Consider the following 18,653-nt stretch of genomic DNA (forward strand, 5'->3'; position numbering starts at 1 on the left):
GCCACAAATACGCACCAATAAATCAAAATGAAAATGAATGAGCATTATGATTTTGCCACCCCATCCTTATGCTTTGATATAACCATTATAAGCTTGTATGCATGCATTCCGCCACTGATTCATTAAAAGATTAAAAAATAAATGCTAACTAATAAATAAACAGGAGCATATATGGATGTGCAATTCTTCTCCCTATCCGGCTTTTAAGTCAATAAACTCCATTTCCACCTCTAGTCAGAAAAGCGAGTAAAAGATCCCTTATGAAGAAATAATTTACGCTGTCTTTAAAGAAATTTACTGAAACATGATTCCAAAGAAGACTGTGTATAACATGGAAACTTATGTCTACCTGGAGGCGTTCATAGGCCTTCTGTATAGCAAGAAATTTCTCCCTTCCTTCTGGATTTTTGTCTGGATGATATTTCATAGCAAGTTTCCGATATTGTCGCTTTAACTTTTCTTCATCAATGTTCTCAATCTGCTTTGATAAGCTAGATGCTTCATCTGCAATCTCCGGAGGATGCTTTTTATTAACATCATCACTAGATACATCCTCCAAGGATATTTCAAGAATCTTGCAAGCCTCTTCTTCAGAAAGATCCATAGGCTTTCTTGTCAATTCTTCACGCCACATTACAAGTAATGACTGCAGAAACTCTACATGTTCAACAATCGGCCAATTTGGAAAACGAATCTCATCACATAGGTTCCTGAGGTAATAGCGGTGGCACCACATTTCATCTCTCAGCTCTGGGTATGTCACTGGAGGCATCGGGGCATAGTCATATAAAACATGGCAATGCTGTGACAGTTTCTGCGGAAAATCTCCAAGATGCTGCAAAACCTGATAAAGAGCAAAGAAGCATGGATCAAAATCATCATATTGTAAAGTAAGTGAACCTCTTATAAAAAATTGAAAAGAAAAAAATTATCAGAATGTCTCCAACAAAATTTAGAATACCTGACGAATTAGATTTTCTGCCCTCATTTTGTGAGTCCATATTATCTCTGGAGTGTCAGAATCAGAAACCATTGCTGCAGCAAATGCTGCTGGACCACTACGCTCCAGTACATACAACAAAGATTCAGGAATAAGTCCACCAAGAACACTGCGTTTTGCCAAAGGCAATGAAGTTGAAACTGCAGCCTCTTCTCCACCATGAAATGCTTGATGGACATGGGTGACAGCAAAGAGTTGTCCAATTGAAAGTAGATTAGACCCAGGATAAGCCAGTGAAAAATAAAATGCACCAGTGCTGTATAGACGTATCATGGCCTTGGGGTTCCGGGTAACAATGGCCTTCAGCAAAGCAGCAGCTGCCTCAACAATACTTGGTTCCCCGGAAAGAATGGCCTGTATTCATAACAACCCCCCCACAAAAAATAAATAAATAAATAAATAAAAATGAAAAAGTAAATCAAAATATTACAATATTTTAACTTATTTAAAAGTTTGAACAGTAAAAATACTACAATTAACTATATGATACTATCACATATGAAACAACTTGAATTAAGCATTATAAAAGTAACAAGAGTTACTACAATCAATACTTAAAGAAACTACTAAAAATAATTTTCAGAAAGAAATGTTACTCAGAAAGTTGCAAGTCGCATCAAATATCATTGCTTTCCTACATGGATGATTAATAAATGAAACAACTCCTAAAATTACCTGCGCAATATGTGGAAAGCAGCGTGGACTTGACAAGATTCGTTTTACTCTAGGAGTTGGGGTAACAATTTCTCCAGCATCATCTAAATCTGAATGTGCAGACACCATGCTATGCAATATGGACAAAGCTGTGTCCCCGACCTGAATACAATATCCATATTCTATCTATTAGAAGGGTACCACAAAAATAAAATTGAAGAATAAAATGTCAAAAAATATGTTCAGAGACAAATTATTAGCCACAATAAGACTTTCCAACTAACAATTGATGCTACTAACATGACTATCTTCTTTCGTCTTCGTTACATTTCCAAATGAGTCTAAACTCACAGATATCAACATAGCAGCACCTTAACATTGGTGGCCCGTCTCAACAGTTTTTAGGTACCACAAAGAAAGCAAGTCACCGAGATAAAGTTAAGCACAGCTTTTAGGCTAACAAAAAGAAGATTGTGAAAAAAGAAAGATATGGCGTCCAATATATGGAAGAAAGAAATTATGCTACAGAAAACAAGCACTTGCAATAATATTTATATGAATATCATCATTATCTTCTAGCTGCAACATGACCCTACCTGAGGTGGGGTAAGGACTGGAACTCTAAGGGCAAGTGCCCAACGAAGCTCACGAATATCGCGCAACTTCTTCCAATCTAGCATCCCAGAAGCCCAACACCTTGTGGTCCAATCAATAGCCTTCTTGGACCATAACCTTCTGATAGCATCTTTTTCCATAGGTCCAACTTGAGCACCATCTTTGTCAACATACATCCATTCCTTAAGTGGCTCCATAAAAGCACTAGCAGCAATCAAATTTGATTGCAAGGGAATAGATGTCCTCTCTGAAGTTTCATGGACCACTGTAAGCAGGTCAACTGCTAATACACAACCTCCAACTAGAACACAAGCCTCTACATTTGATAAAACCTTCATCAATGCCTGAAATTGAGTATACCATAGTTAATTTAAAATTTCCAACAGTAGAACTAGTAAATTACAATGTTTACTCAAGCACTTCTATAACTGTATTCCATTTAGGATAGTCATTAAACCAACACTGACAACCGATCCTATTGCAATTAGCAACAAACAAAGGTCAAAATTTAAAATTTATTTTTATTTTGGCCCAAAAACCTGACAAAATATTGGTACTCTAAAGATAAAAGCACAAATATTAGGATGAACTCCAAACAGAAGTATAAGACAATACCTAAACAAATTTATCCTTCCTATTCTCATTCAAAGAGAAAGCAAAACAGGGGGGAAGGGGGGACACACAACTGGACAGAGCTAGGAAAAAGTAAATTTGATTTAGACTCACCTTCAGAAGTAAAAGAAGACGGTGCCTTAAAGCTCTGTCATCTGTCCTATCCAATAGAACAGTAACGTGAGCTGTACCTTCAAAAGGACCTATGGTCTTGTAATGCTGCTCATATACAATTGCCATTGCCCTCGCACAAAGCTCTCTAACTGATGACCCACCACCTCCACCAAAACCATCTAATCTTCCCATGTCACACCAATCATCAGATGCACCTAATTCATCAGGAACGGCACCATCTACAGTAAGCCCTGTGTCTGCATCACATAAAAATCTATGGTAAAGTGCTCTAAAGAAAGCAACTGGATCACGCAACGGGAAGTCTTGCGCCCTGCTACCACTGCCGCTCTCAAGCAGTAGACGTAGATAATATTGACCCACACAAACTTCTTTTGACAAGCTTGGGTATCGAACAGAAAATTCAGGGTAGTTCCAAGATATTTGTGGTGCACTTTCAGTCCCGGTAACCATTTCCAGTGTAGTACCCCCTGGAACAATATCTTCAGTACGCTCTTTCTCAACATCTAGTTTATGAACTTCGGCTTGCAAGGATTCTCTCAACTCTTGCCTGGTACGCTCATTCCAAATCAAGTCTGCACGATTGTGATCAAGATCAAAAGCTCGCCAAAATTCAGGCCAATTACATAGAAGCCGACCAGATCCTACAGGGGTGTTCTCCACAACAACTTGAGCAGGAGCTGGAATGCCTGCATGCTGCAAACCAACTGCATTGCTGTCAGGATCAACTGAATTTGACAAATCAGATCCAGGTGCTTCATTTGAGTTTGCTGATGGCACAATAGCTGGAGCCACAAAAGTTGAATAACCATTTTGTGTTTCTCCTGTAGGAGATCCATTGGTCAAATTCTCACTAGTATGAACAACTGAAGATTGAATACTTGAAGCCTGTCCAGAAATTGGGTCAACAGCAGTTTTTTGATGGTTGTCTGAGCCTCTGTCAACAGCACCCCCTGTCTGCTTACCTGAATCAGAAACATCAAAGTTATTAGCTGAAGGGAAGGATTGTTCTTGGGAGGTCAATCCTCTTCCAAGGCGACCTTTCCTCTGCTGAAGTAAACGTCGTCTTCTTTTCCCAGATAATGAGTCTTCTTGATGTGTGTCTTCAGCCAGAACTCCATCAGAACGTGTGTGCAAATAAGCAACAAGACCAGGAGGCAGAATTCGAGACAATAGCTCCAGAGCTGGTTGATATGAATCTGCCCAAAGAGCAACAAGTTGTCGACTAACTTCACGTCGCTCACCATCACGAAGGAAAAATGCATGCAATAAATGCCTCAACAAGGCACCATCACGAAGAGAAGCATCCCGCATAGACTCTGCAGCAATAGCATCCTCCTCAGCAATTGATTGCATAATCACAGCTACTGTTTCTCTAACACTTTCAGCAGGATGACCAAACAGTGCAAACAAGCGACGCTTCAACCCAGCAACTTGGCGTAACAACTCAACAAAAACAGGATATTGGGTAGTCTCCCCATGTGGATCACAAATCATAGCCTCAAGCACTTCAACAACAGCCATTGACAGTAAAGGTGATACAGACATGGGCTTTAATCTGTTGACAAGAATAATTATATAACTATGATTAGCAAACAATACTGACTTGGTATGCATAATTGTGGCATGCCACTCTCCTTTAGAATCTGTTACAATTGCATCACCAGGCCCGCCACCAATGAGTACAGCAACAAGCCCTACAGCCTCAGAAGCCACACCTTCTGAACCATTTCTAAGTAAACCCATAATCCTTCCAACTGCTGCAGGAAAAGACATCACATGTGAAGCTGCACTTCTTGAAGCAAGTAGTCTACGTAAACATGCAATAAAACCCATCACAGTTGCAGCAGCTTTTGGTGAAGGGGGTGGCAATGGAGGAGAATCTGGAGGAAGATTTGGGGCAGCAGGAAGCATAGTAATCAAGGCCATCAAAGTAACCTCTGGTACTTCAATGTTTGGAGGCACCCCACTATATGATATACATGCATTAAACTCCCTTATTCTACGCCATAGTTTAGCTCTTGATCCAGGAATGGAACCACCTTCAGCAACAGCATCTTTGGCAGCAGCTGCTAAATGTTTCAAATGCATGGATGCACTTTCTGCATCAGCAACAGGCTTTTGTTGACCATATTGCAAATAAACTCTCCCACAGGGAGGATCAATACGGTGACCAGGCATTGTCAGCCTTGGCAATATAGGTATGGCACATTGACCCTGTAAGAAAACATTACCAGAAGTCAAACATGCACTTGGATGCTACATTCTGCAATAAGACATGTCTTCCTTTTTATAACAAAGCCATAAGGCATAATTGCCTCCAGTTCAAGAACAGGTTCAACATTCATATTATGAGATTAAACAATTATAATAGGACATAAAACAACACTCTTCAACAAACACATACAACTATAGAATACTTCTAAACCAAGATGAGACACATCTACCTACTTCAGTTTGCAACACATCACGAACTGCTGCAAGTAAGCTATCACGAGACGTGCTTGCATAAACCTACAATTCATGGCACACCTTAGAAAGTTTATAGCATAATAAGTCACAATTAGAGAAGCATAACAAAAGCTTACATGGATAGGGCATCCATCACTGAATTCGATTGCAAACATCTGGGGCTCTTCAGCAAACCGAACAAGAGCACTTACTGAAGATAAAGGACGAACAGTAACAGCCTGCACACATCTAGTAGAAATTCTCAACATTTGACATAACCCTTCGGAGTAAAAATCAGCTTACATAGACATATAAATGCATTAATATAAAATTGGTTGCGTCAAAACAACAAAGTCTGAATAAAACTACAAATAGCACATTCTACTTAAGATCCATAAAATGTTCAAGATTAATGTATCTTCCTAAAATCCGTTTTACCTCAGACAGTGATGCTCTTGTTTAGTGTAACAAGTTAAGGACCAGTTTGCTCAAGCTTTTGTCTAAGAAAAAAGCATTTTTTAATTAAAGTATGCTTATAATTTTATGATAATTGGATAAATTTTTTGAAAAAACAAAAACATAAAAAGAAATCAGTTTTAGTGCTTTTTATAAAACCTAGAAAGAGTAGTTTATAACAAAAAAAGCTCTAAAAACAGTTATATCATAAAAGCACTTTTTTCAAAGCTTATCCCATCACACCCTAAGTTTGTAGGTTTATAAAAATTCATAAAATCACTTGGTCAATGATAGGAATATAAGAAAATGGAATGCGCTATTCTTTTGATACTACAAAGTTCATGTTCTCATGGGGTAATTGTTTTAAGAAGCTCCAGATGGCCAGGCTGGAAGGAATTGGCTACTTTGTGCTGCCTTTTCTTGTTAGGGTCCTTGGAAATCGAGGTTTTTTATCCTTGTCTGTTAACAATTGTGTGGACCTAGATGACAAGGAGTCTATTGAGATGGTTATAAGAGAAGAGATCACTCTAGTTGTCATTACATCTAGAAATTTGGCAGAGATGCAGAAGAATAATGTGACTAACTATATATGGTGGCAAGATTTCCCTCACTATTTCAGCCTATGATTGCTATCGCATGAGATTGCGGTTCTGGTGCTGGTTGTGCCACCCAGCCGCAACTTCCGCACCTAGCGGACGGTGGAGGACGACAGCTCTTGCGGTGCGAAGGGAGGTGGAGTTTCAGAGATTGGGGGAGAAAAAATACGAAGGGGCATCATTTTGAAAATTTGGATCTCACTTAAGGGTAAAATGGGAAAACGCCAGGATAAGTGAGGGGTAAAATCAACATTTACTTGCGTCCTTTTTTTGTGGTAAAGTTACAACGGGTTGCATCGCAAGAGCCAAAAGACATCAAATTGGGTTGAAAAGGGATAGGGGTCCTTGTAGAAAAATCTCACCCGAAATTAAGAAGATTATGAGAGATGCTTATATGCAAAAGCTTGCTGTAAAGGATGCATATAGTGTTGAGATACATGAAGATGATGATATGTTAGAAAAGGTGCAAGAAATTCAACACATTAAAAATGGGAAAAGGAGTGAGACAGCTTCAAGTGAAGCCTCTAAAAGTAATACTGCTGCTGCCAAAAGAGTTAAAGGCCCCTTGGATTTAATGTTTTTTAAGAAACCAGAAGCAAGCATTAAAGTGGGCAAAGGAAAGAGGCAAACAAGCATAAATGATGCTTGTGATAAAGAATCCAGGGCTAGAACTATTCAATACATTGAAAGATTTTTGTGTACGAATGGAATACCTTTCAATGTTGTACGTTCAAAAAGCTTCAAGTACATGGTTGAAGGAATTGGCAATTACAGTCCAAGTCTAAAGCTCCCAAGTTATTATGAGTGTAGAATTCATCTACTTAAAAAGGAATTGGATTACACCAAAGATTTATTAAAAGATCATGAGGTACAAAGTGCCAACTATGGATGTTTCATTATGTCGGATGGATGGACTGATAGAAAGAATCAAACATTGATAAATTTCTTGGTGAATTCTCCATCTGGGTCTATGTAAAGAGCATTGATGCTTCTTCTTATGTCAAGAGTGGAGCAAAATGAGTTGAGCTTTTAGATAATTTTGTTGAAGAGATCGGGGAGGAAAATGTTGTTCAAGTGGTGACCGACAATGAAAGCAATTATGTATTGGCTGGTAAGACACAACTTGTTTAATTTAATCTCATTTAATTGTTAATTTTTATTTTAATTGTTACTCATTTTAGGTTGCTTAATTTGTTCTTAGGCAAATTGTTACAAGCCAAGAGAAAACATTTGTTTTGGACTCCATGTGCTGCACATTAGTTGTATTTGATGCTTGAAGATATTGGGAAAATTGAGAGTTAAAAAAGCAATAAAAAGAGGCATCAAGCTTTTTGGGTTCATTTATAATCGCACATTGGCTTTGAACACAATGAGGAAGTATACAAGCAAGACTGAATTAGTTAGGCATTATTAGAAGAGATCCATTTAAGGAAAGCTTAAGAAAATGAGAGAAAGCGAGAGAAAAGGTTGAGAGAGAAAGAGATGAAGAGAAAGCATTATTCTATTGAATCTGAACCAAATGAATCATTATTACAGAGAGAGAAATGAAGCTAACATTTATATACTAAATGGCTAACAGCTGTAACAGTGGCTAACAGCTGTAACAGCTTATGGTTGACAGCTGTAACAACTTATACAAATAAGTAGCTGTGACTAAAGTAAAGAGTTCTACTGTATATACACTAATATTCCCCCTTCAAACTTAAGTGGGTTGGATCAGGAGAGCATGATCCAAGACCTTGAGTTTGTCTTTTAATTCTGTAAACCTTGCAGCAGAGAGAGGTTTAGTAAATGTATCAGCAACTTGAAGAGAAGAAGGTATGTGAAGGACAGCAAGAGACTTTGCCAAGACTTTTTCACGAACAAAGAACAGATCAAGCTCCATATGTTTCGTTCTTGAGTGTAGAACAGGATTGTGAGCTAAGGCTACTGTGCTTTGATTATCACAGTATATAATAGGAGTTTTGCTTGACACATGAAGTTCTTGCAATAGTGTCTGAACCCACAAAATTTCTGCTGCAGTGAGAGCTAGGCTACGATACTCTGCCTCAGCACTAGATCTTGCCACTACAGACTGCTTCTTGGACCACCAGGAAATGGGATTGGAACCAAGGAATAAGCAAGCACCTGATGTGGATCTTCTATCATCTGGATCAGCCCCCCAATCTGCATCACAGAACCCAACAAGAGAGAGAGGCTGGTGTGGTGAGGCTGGATGAAATAGAAGACCATGAGACAATGTTCCCTTGAGATAACGCAAAATCCTTTTGACAATCTTCCAATGTTCTTCCAATGGTTGGGACATAAACTGGCAAACTTTATTTACGGTAAAGGCAATTTCTTGCCTTGTTAAGGTAACATACTGCAAGGCACCAACTATTGATCTGTAGAGGAAGGGATCAGCAACATAATTCCCCCCATGCTTGCTTAGTTTGCAGCCACTAGGCATAGGAGTAGAGATACCTTTTGCATCTGACATTCCAGCTTTGCACAGTAAGTCTTTCACATATTTACCTTGAGATAACAGAAGTCTCCCATGAGAAAGAGGCTTAACTTCTATACCCAGAAAATAATCCAAGGTTCCTAACTGTTTTAGAGCAAAGTGAGAGTTCATTTGATCAGTGATCTGTTGAATTAGAGCTGAGTTGTTTCCAGTGATGATGATATCATCCACATAGACTAATACATATATGCAGCTCCCATTAGAGTGAAGAATGAATAAAGAGGGATCACACTTGCTAGAGTAAAAACCAAGTTGTCGAAGAGTAGTTCCAAACTTTTCAAACCATGCACGAGGGGCTTGTTTTAGCCCATAAAGAGCTTTGTGTAATCTGCATACCAGATTCTTATTCTCTGTTTCAAATCCAGGGGGTTGTCATGTAGACCTCTTCGACAAGCTCTCCATTAAGGAAAGCATTGTTGACATCGAGTTGTTTTAAGGGCCAGCCATAAGAGAGAGCTAGAGTGAGAATAATTCTGATTGTGGTGGGTTTAACAACTGGTGAGAAAGTCTCATTGTAATCATAGCCCTGTTGTTGATGAAAGCCTTTGGCAACAAGCCTGGCTTTGTATTTGTTAACTGTTCCGTCAGAATTTTCCTTGATGCGAAAGACCCATTTACACCCAATAGCCTTCCTGCCATGTGGTAAAGGAACAAGAGACCATGTGTGGTTAGATTGCAAAGCATCATATTCTAATTGCATTGCCTTAAACCAGTGAGGACTAGTCAAGGCTCCCTTAACTGATGTGGGTTCTGAATGAGTGAGGAGAACAAGATTTCTGGTTGCAGCCTTAGAGCGTGTGATAATAGAGTGTGTTGGAGAGGGAGGGTGCAGAGGACCTGATGGGACATACTCAGAGGAACATAATTCAGGACCAGAACTAGAGCTGGTGTTTTGACTGGAAACATTAGGAGTGTGAACAGAAGGTGATGGGGAAGAAGGTAAATGTGTGGCTGAATTCGAGAAATGACCAGACTGGTGTGTAGTGTTTGCTGACAGAGAAATGTTGGAGGAGTCAGAAGATGGATCACTGTGAGGAACAGATGTTGATGAGGAATTAATAGATGATGCTGAATTAGTGGTGAGGCTGGTTGGACAAGTTTGTGGAAGGAAAATAGTTAGAGGAACAGAAGTAGAAGTAGAGGTAGACTGGTGCAAAACAGAAGAAGTTTTGTTAGTATGCCATTCTGTGTAAGGAAACTTGTATTCATTGAATAGGACATCTTTAGATATAAATATTCTGTTTTCTGGACTCAAGCAAATATAGCCTTTATGATTGATAGAGTAACCAAGAAAAATGCACTCTTGAGATCTAAACTCAAGCTTATGTTTGTTGTAAGGTCTTAGAAAAGGGAAACAAGCACAGCCAAAGGTTCTAAGAAAGCTGTAATCAGGTTGTTGATGGTGCAACTTAATGTGAGGGATTTCAAATTTGATAGCAGAGGAAGGAAGTCTGTTTATAAGGTAAGTAGCTGTGGTAAAGGCATAGTCCCAGTATTGCATTGGAAGAGATGAATGAGCTAAGAGGGCTAGACCAGTCTCTACAATATGTCTGTGTTTTCTTTCAACAACACCATTTTGGTGAGAAGTATGTGGGCAAGTGATTCGATGAGCTATTCCTTGCAAGTTAAGATATTGAGTAAAGGCTCTAAACTCCCCTCCCCAATCTGTTTGTAAAGCTTTTAGAGGGAGTTGGAACTGATTGGTCACCATGGCATGAAATTGTTTGAAAATGCTTATTGCATCTGATTTTTGCTTTATTGGATAAAGCCATGTGTACCTAGTGCAGGCATCAACGAATGAGATATAATAAGCATTGCCTAGAGTGGATTTAAGAGGTGATGGTCCCCACAAGTCACTGAAAACAAGAGTGAATGGCTCTTTGTATTCTGTATGAGATGGTAAAGAATGTTGTCTATGAGACTTTGCACAACAACAAGAAGGACAGAATTCAGCCAATTTATTATTGATGTGTATATTACAAGATTTGAGTACACTTTTAAGGGAATTAAAGTGGGGATGTCCCAGCCTATAATGCCATAAGGAATACAAAGAGCTAGAAGGGCTACATATATCAGAAACAGTTCTAGAACAATGACTATGTGTTTTGCTATTTGGACTAACAGCATTAACAACATTAACAGACTTGTTGATAGTCGAGGACACAGGAGAGCTAGCACAGATGTTACTGGTTGCAGAAGTATGACTTTTGGAGAGCTTCAACTTTGGAAAATAGTACAACCCATCAGAACCCACTGCACCTTGAAGGAGGACTTTATGTGAAACCTGGCATTTTACAAAACACACATCAGAATGAAACTCAAAGAAAACTGAGTTGTCTTTAGCAAATTTGCTAACACTGATAAGATTTTGAGTAATGGAGGGAACCAAAAGTAAATTCTGAAGGTGCAGGTGAGTGTTAGAGTCAAAAGGAGATTGAAAAGAGGAGGAACCAGTAGCTGTTATAGGAAGACCTTGTCCATTTCCAATCAGAACATGATCAGTACCACTAAGTTGCTGGCCTTGCATAATATTTTGAGATGTACCAGTTACATGACTTGATGCACCAGAATCTGGTAACCATTCAACCAGAGGGGGAGAACTACATGTGGAAGGTAGACTAGAAGGAGCAGCAAAGTATGCTTGAGGCTGAGACTGACTTGTTGGTCTTGTATACTGGAAAGATCTCATTGGTTGAGATTGCTGGTGTTGATACTGGAAGGACCTCACTGGTTGAGGTGGTTGATGAACAAAGTAGTGAGGATAAGGAGTGTTTTGTGGTGGAGGTAGATTCGGAAAAAAATTCTCTTCAAATCGATGCCAACAATCTCTAACATCATGTCCAAATTTATAGCAAAGTTGACAGTGGACATGTGTTCTGGTGCCTCGTCCTCTTCCACGACCAGACCTTCCACCTGAACGTCCTCGTCCTCTATTCTGACCACTTGAGGTGTGGAACTGACTGAAGTTTTGGTGCTCTGTTCGACTCTGTTTTCTGGTTTCAGAAACAGAGTCTTCTTCTTCATCTATAACTTCTCGATCTGAGCTTGGAAGACGCTGAGTGAGATTTATAGTTGCTCCTTCAGTCAACAGAGTATCGTTTTGCTTGATTAACAACTGTTCATGAGCTAGTAACTCCACTGTTAGATCTGCAATAGTGCAGTCTCGTTCTCGTCCGTGTATCATCATAACGAAAGAAGTATACTCTGATGGTAATCCTTCAAGAATAGTCTCAGTGTGCTCCTCAATAGAAATAGGCTTCCCAATCGACTTGAGCGAGTCACATAGTGTTTTGATACGTGTTAAGTATTCTTTAATAGTCTTCGAGCCTTTCTTCATAGTTTTCAACTCAGATCTGAGTTGACGAACTCGAGACTTCATGACTCCATGAAAAAGTTTGTGAATATTGTCCCAGGCCTCAAAGGAGTGCTTCACAGGTAGAATATCATTTACAGTAGACTCAGAAATAGTGGATAGGAGCCATGTAAGTAGCATCTGATCTTGATTGAGCCAATCGACATAAGCGGAGTTCAGAATATCATTCTCTCTGTCTTCGTCTGAAACAAACTTGAGAGGAATTTTTGGATTAACAAGAAAACGATGCAATTGGTGTGAAGTAATTACCGGTTCAATGATCTGATTCCAGAAAAGGTAATTATCTTCGGTAAGTTTTGCAGAAATTTGAAGATTGAAGAGAGAAGCTATCTTGATTTTCATTGAAGTGGACTTTTGTTGAGATCTGGATCTATGTTGAGATCTGGATCTAGGTTGTGATGCGTTCGAGTTGTCAGAAGCGTTCGAATCAGAGTCGGAAGCGGAAGACATGATAGAGATCTAAACGGATCAGGCCCTCAGAGAGAGCTCTGATACCATATTAGAAGAGATCCATTAAAGGAAAGCTTAAGAAAATGAGAGAAAGCGAGAGAAAAGGTTGAGAGAGAAAGAGATGAAGAGAAAGCATTATTCTATTGAATCTGAACCAAATAAATCATTATTACAGAGAGAGAAATGAAGCTAACATTTATATACTAAATGGCTAACAGCTGTAACAGTGGCTAACAGCTGTAACAACTTATACAAATAAGTAGCTGTGACTAAAGTAAAGAGTTCTACTGTATATACACTAATAGGCATGAAGTGGCAAGATTTGCTACAACATTCCTCACATTGCAAAGGTTTCATAAATAAAAAAATAATATTAGAAAGATGTTCACACCAGATGATTGGCTAAAATCAAATATAGCAAAAGACCCTAAGGGCAAAAGGGCGACTAACACTGTACTTATGTCATCGTTTTGGAATGATGTTATTCATTCTTTAAAGGTTATGGGGCCTCTTGTGCGGGTGCTTAGACTTGTTGATAATGAAAGAAGGCCCGCAATGAGATATATATATATATGAAGCAATGGATAGGACCAAGGAAGCAATTCAAAAATCTTTCAATGGAAATGAAGATAAATACAAGGATGTTTTTACTATAATTGATAGAAGATGAGACTGCCAACTTCATCATCCATTACATGTTGCAGGCCATTATCTAAACCCTTAATACTTTTATGCCAATCCAAAGATTGATGATGATGTTGAATTGATAGTCGGACTATATAAATGCATTGATAAGCTAAGTGCAAATAAGGAAGAGGTGGACAAGATACATGGACAATTGGAAAAATATAGGAGTGCAGAAGGCCTTTTTAGTATGAATACAGCAATAAGACAAAGAAATAAGATAGCTCCTGGCAAGTAAAAGCACATTTATTTGATCACTTTAAGCTTTTATTTAACAAGTTGTAATGTTAACAAGTTGTTGCAATTTGCATTACAACTCAATGGTGAAAGTCGTATGGAGCACACGTTCCGAATTTGCGAAACCTTGTTAGAGTGTTGGGCTTAACTTGCAGTTCATCGCGATGTGAGCATAATTGGAGTACTTTTGAGCATGTAAGTATTTGTTAAATGATTTTTGTTTGTAGAGTTTCATATCATGATTGTGAAACTAATATTCTTTATTGGAAATTGTAAACTAGATTCAATCTAAGAAGAGAAGCAGGCTTGAGCATCAAAGATTGCAAGACTTAGTCTTTATTAAGTATAATCAAGCTCTTAAAGAACGTTTTGAGAGTCGTGATTTGATTGATCCCATTGTCCTAAAAGACATTGATGAAAGTAATGAATGGTTGGTGGGAGAAGTGGGTGAAGATGCAGAAAATGAGTTTGTTTTTTATGATGATATCTTGACTTAGGGAGATGTTGCTAATGTAACCGGGGCTAATGAGCCTAGAACTTACACTGGGCAGTATACCAGATTCAGGAAGGAAGCTGCCTCTATGCCATCAAGCTCTAGGGGAATAAGTGTTGAACAAATTGAAGAAGGTGATAACTAAGAAATAGAAGATGAGGATGAACAGACCTACAAATTTAATACTAGTGAAGAAAGTGAGGGTGGAGAAGAAGAAGACTTTGAAGAAATGTTTGATGATAATTCTGATTAGTTCTTTTCCTTCTTTTGACTCTACTTGGATCCTTTATGTTCCTAGAATGTTATTAATTTTGTTACTTTCAATGAACTAGTATGTTGCTTCCTTTATGTTCCTTGAATCCTTGTTTTGAATGTGTAGTATTATACTTTTCATTCCTCATTTCCTCCTATTTTGGGTGATTTCTTATCTTATAGCATTTATATACCTTTATATATATGGTGTAATTTATTATAAGTATTTATATGGACTTCACAGTAGCGGCTTTACCGCTACCCGCTATTTAAAACTATGATTTCAGCTGGTTGTGGATTACCTTTCACACAAATTAATGATGGTGAAACTCATATCAAATTGCATGAGAAACAATATAGTGAAGAATTGAAGGATCTTTCTGCTAGGATTATTTTTCCCACTACTGAAAGAGTGATGAATACTTATAATGGGATTTCAAAGTTTTATTTGTGTTCTGGCGTCAATGATGAGACCAGTGCACTAAATGCTCTTCAAGTGTGGAAAAGTGAAGACGACACTGTTGCAGAAAGGCAATGGGATCCCGGGGGATTGCATAATGCTTCAAGCATAAGCTGGCCCCAGCAACTCACGCAATGGGATCGTGGGGGGGATTTATTGTTGTTCCTCACCTTGAGGATAAGGTGAGTGTTTTGGGGAGGGGGGGAGTATTGATAGGAATATACTCATGAAGCTGTATGTAAGGTGGGTAGTAGGGGATTATGTTCTACTAATGGGGTGGCATAACTAACTTTTGGAGATATAATAGAATATTCTAGGAGGTTGGGCTAAGCATAAGATGGGGAATGTGAAGTGTGTGAAGGTATATTGGAAAGTTGGGACTCTTGGGCTCTTGGGAGAGAACCAGAACCTCTCAAATTGTTCTGGATATCAGTGTTAGTATTTCCTTTCTTGTAATTTTCCTTGAAGTATTTTGATCTGCAATTAGCTATCTTCATTTACCAGTATTGTAATTTTCCCTATCAATGATACAAGTTTTCATTTCCATTGAGAAAATCTCAGTTATTGTTAATTTTCTGGTTATGGATTTGAGTCTCTATCAGTCAACGATTCCATAGACCTATTAATGCAGATGGCATGTACAACACCTGATACAGTAATTGTCTCATTCAAGATTAACTCAAAACTATATTTCAGAAAACAGTTGTTTATCAACGCTTAATTTTTCATGCAAGAAATTCCATCGGCATGAATCAATGCTTGTAATACATAGATTTTCAATACATTTACACATGCTACATCCTGATCAGAAATTGACTTAATAAATGCGTCACTTACTTCATAGTTCTCAGGACGCCTTTCCACAATTGAAACCTTTGTTAGAATGAGCTGACGAGATACAGCATCACCATGTTCACCTAGTCCTCCTTTTGGGCCAACTCCTAAGCTCAATCCTGGAACATTTAGTGTTCCATGGGCAGCAGAACGCAACCTTGTTACAGACCAACCCCCCAATGGCGTATCTTCTGCTCCAACTGCCTCTTTTGCTGCATTCCATTTATTTGTTTAAGGTTAAAAAATAAATTCACTGCAGATAAAAAATTAATTTCAATGTGGAAGGAACATAAATGAGGTTATGACTAGTTACCCCTTTGTTTTATATACTCAGAAATGGTGAGAGTTTGAGAATTTTCCACAGACAAGGACAGCCCAACAGTGGATTTTGCAGTTTTTGTCTGCAATAAAATTTATGCAGTGTTATTATTGTTGATATTAAAACAGGAAACAATATATTCCATGGTTATCCAGAAAGCTCAGTTAAACCATTCTTGCAAATGTAGCCTTATTTCAGTGGCAAAAGGTGCCCTAATTTAAGATACCATTATCTAGCAGAATATCTATTTATGCTTAAACAAAGCCATTCATACCAAATTCGAGATAATAGTTGATATTGTGCACCCAGAAGCAGCTTGAAAAGCTTTAGATTTTCTTCCATATAAGGGGCAAAGAACAAATCCGCTAGCATGATCAACATTTTTCTTTCCGAAAGCATCAGAGAGAAGAATAATTGCAGGGGAATCCATGTCTCTAAAATCCAAGCACCAGCGAAGGTCACCAGATTTTGTCTCAATAAGTTCAACACCGGCATAAGTTAGTTTCAGTTTCTGTGAAAGCCACCAGTCACACAGGATAGTTAGTTTAACTGTTCACTTTTTTTGGCTGGTATAAGGAAGTTCATCACACAATATATATCACGGATAATTTCGGGTCATACAAAAATAAAACTCATATCGCCATGATCCCTAATCTCCAAAATCATTACAACATTGGGATTCCCTTCAACATAAAATACTAAGATCATTATCTTCTCTTAATCGGCATGAGACAAAAGAATGAGACACACACACCCTCACACGACCACCAATAAAAAGTATCATATACTCTTAACCATCGCAATATAACCATGAATCCCATAATCAATATACATGCATGTCTACTCTGCTGTACTTATTTACAAGCCAGAAGAAGCATACAGAAAAGCTTAGTCCATCAGGATAAAAACATCAAAACTAAACGAATCAATTACAGCTAAAGGAGCAATTAAAAACACTAAGGTAACTTACAAAAGGAACCCACTGAGATGCCCGTCGTCGAAGATGAACCACCGGGAACTCAGCTATCGGCGACAACCTATTCCATCTTATCCTATGCAACTCCGTCAAAATACTTGCCCTGTATCTAGACGAGAACTTCATAGCTTTGAATTTTCCGCGCCCATCGGTACGCACGTTCAAGTTGAACTCATTCGAATTCTCATCGCGCCCGAGAACTGGAGCGGCACCCTCGAAATCGCTCGCCACATCGTACGAGTTCGTGACGGCGAGCGTGGAGGGGTCGAGAGTGATGATGGCAACGCTGGAAATGCACAGTATCCGCTTGTAGCGGCCACGCCACGAGTGCTTGATGACCAGGTAGCGGGCCAAGTACTCGGGTTCTTCGACAGATGAAGGAGAAGAATTAGGAACGGCGGAAGAGTTGCCTGCGTTTTCCATGACCGGCGGCGGCGCCAGCAACACGGGGCGGTTAAGATCGGATGCGTAGCGTGTCACGGATTCGACCTGAGGGAGATGCGCGAGGGTGTGAACACGAGGTGCATTATGGAAGCGGAGAAAGAACCAGAGTCCCTGCGACGATGAAGCAGCCGCCGCCGCCGCCGGGCTTCCGTGAGGCCGAGACTGATTCGCCCCCAGTTCTAAGACTTTAAAGGTTTGTCAATTACATTCAAATTTTGTTCGATCGAATCAAACCCTAATTGCACCGATTTGTTCATCCAATGCGAGGTTCCTAATCAAAACGTAACAGTATCAATTTAATTTCTGCGTTGGAATCAATGAATGCGGAAAATCGAATCGGAGCAAAAGATCGAGTTGAAGCAGCAGAAATGGCGAGAGAGAAAAGAGAGAGTAGGAATTGGAGGAGGGATAGGCGATGACCGAATGCACCGTCTGTGACTTATCAATGATGACGTGGCATCTTCTTATTCGCCGAACTACTTCCTCCTTCAGAGTTAAGTTAAGACATTCAAATACTTTTACAACTGTAATAAGTAATAAATAAAATTGATTTGGTTAAGATATTAAATTGGCTTGATTTTACTTTTACAATAAAAATATTTCTAAATCAATTTAAATTTTATTTTTACATTTTCAAATATAAATCAAATTGATTCTAATAATTTACTGGTGGTTTAATCACTCAACTACCTATACTTAATTAAAATTCTGACCACAAAACTATTGGTTAATTACAAGTAAATTGATTTTAAAAAAGTATACCTATCTAATTTAATCTAATCTATAGTAATGTTCATGTATGTATACCTCATGACACTTGTTATAACAAGCATAATTTTTTCTTTATTATCTTTCATATACTAGGTCACAATTAATATTTTTTTTTTACTCATTAGATGGATAAATTATATAAAAATATATAGGGTAAGAGGTTTGAATAAGAATAAAATAAGATAAATTCATATTTTACCTCGTATTTAATTTGCACTAGATAAACAGTCTTATATGATTATGTTCGCTAATCTTTTGTTAGGGGGAATTAGATAATATTGAGATATGATATATATATATATAGGTAAAATTATTTTTGCAGCCGATTTACGTACAGCAAT

The 18,653-nt window shown here is 38.4% G+C and overlaps 1 protein-coding gene across 1 annotated transcript in view; it reads right to left on the reverse strand.

Moving 5' to 3' along the window:
• Positions 1-17,882, reverse strand: part of LOC133305907 (dnaJ homolog subfamily C GRV2) — a 33,688-nt gene extending 15,806 nt beyond the window's left edge. The window contains exons 1-11 of the mRNA XM_061506158.1: positions 17,092-17,882; positions 16,396-16,632; positions 16,116-16,203; positions 15,806-16,014; positions 5,602-5,703; positions 5,465-5,527; positions 2,996-5,230; positions 2,251-2,613; positions 1,676-1,816; positions 962-1,354; positions 350-844 (exon numbers count right to left, since the gene is read on the reverse strand). Of these exons, the coding sequence (XP_061362142.1) occupies positions 350-844; positions 962-1,354; positions 1,676-1,816; positions 2,251-2,613; positions 2,996-5,230; positions 5,465-5,527; positions 5,602-5,703; positions 15,806-16,014; positions 16,116-16,203; positions 16,396-16,632; positions 17,092-17,520 (4,755 nt within the window). The 5' untranslated portion in view covers positions 17,521-17,882. The remainder of the gene's footprint in view (positions 1-349; positions 845-961; positions 1,355-1,675; positions 1,817-2,250; positions 2,614-2,995; positions 5,231-5,464; positions 5,528-5,601; positions 5,704-15,805; positions 16,015-16,115; positions 16,204-16,395; positions 16,633-17,091) is intronic.
• Between the last annotated feature and the right edge of the window lie 771 nt (positions 17,883-18,653).

This window comes from Gastrolobium bilobum, unplaced genomic scaffold (genome assembly GCF_033153095.1).
Source record: "Gastrolobium bilobum isolate Gb01-03AN ecotype WA unplaced genomic scaffold, APGP_CSIRO_Gbil_v1 utg22961, whole genome shotgun sequence".
NCBI classification, from domain to species: domain Eukaryota; kingdom Viridiplantae; phylum Streptophyta; class Magnoliopsida; order Fabales; family Fabaceae; genus Gastrolobium; species Gastrolobium bilobum.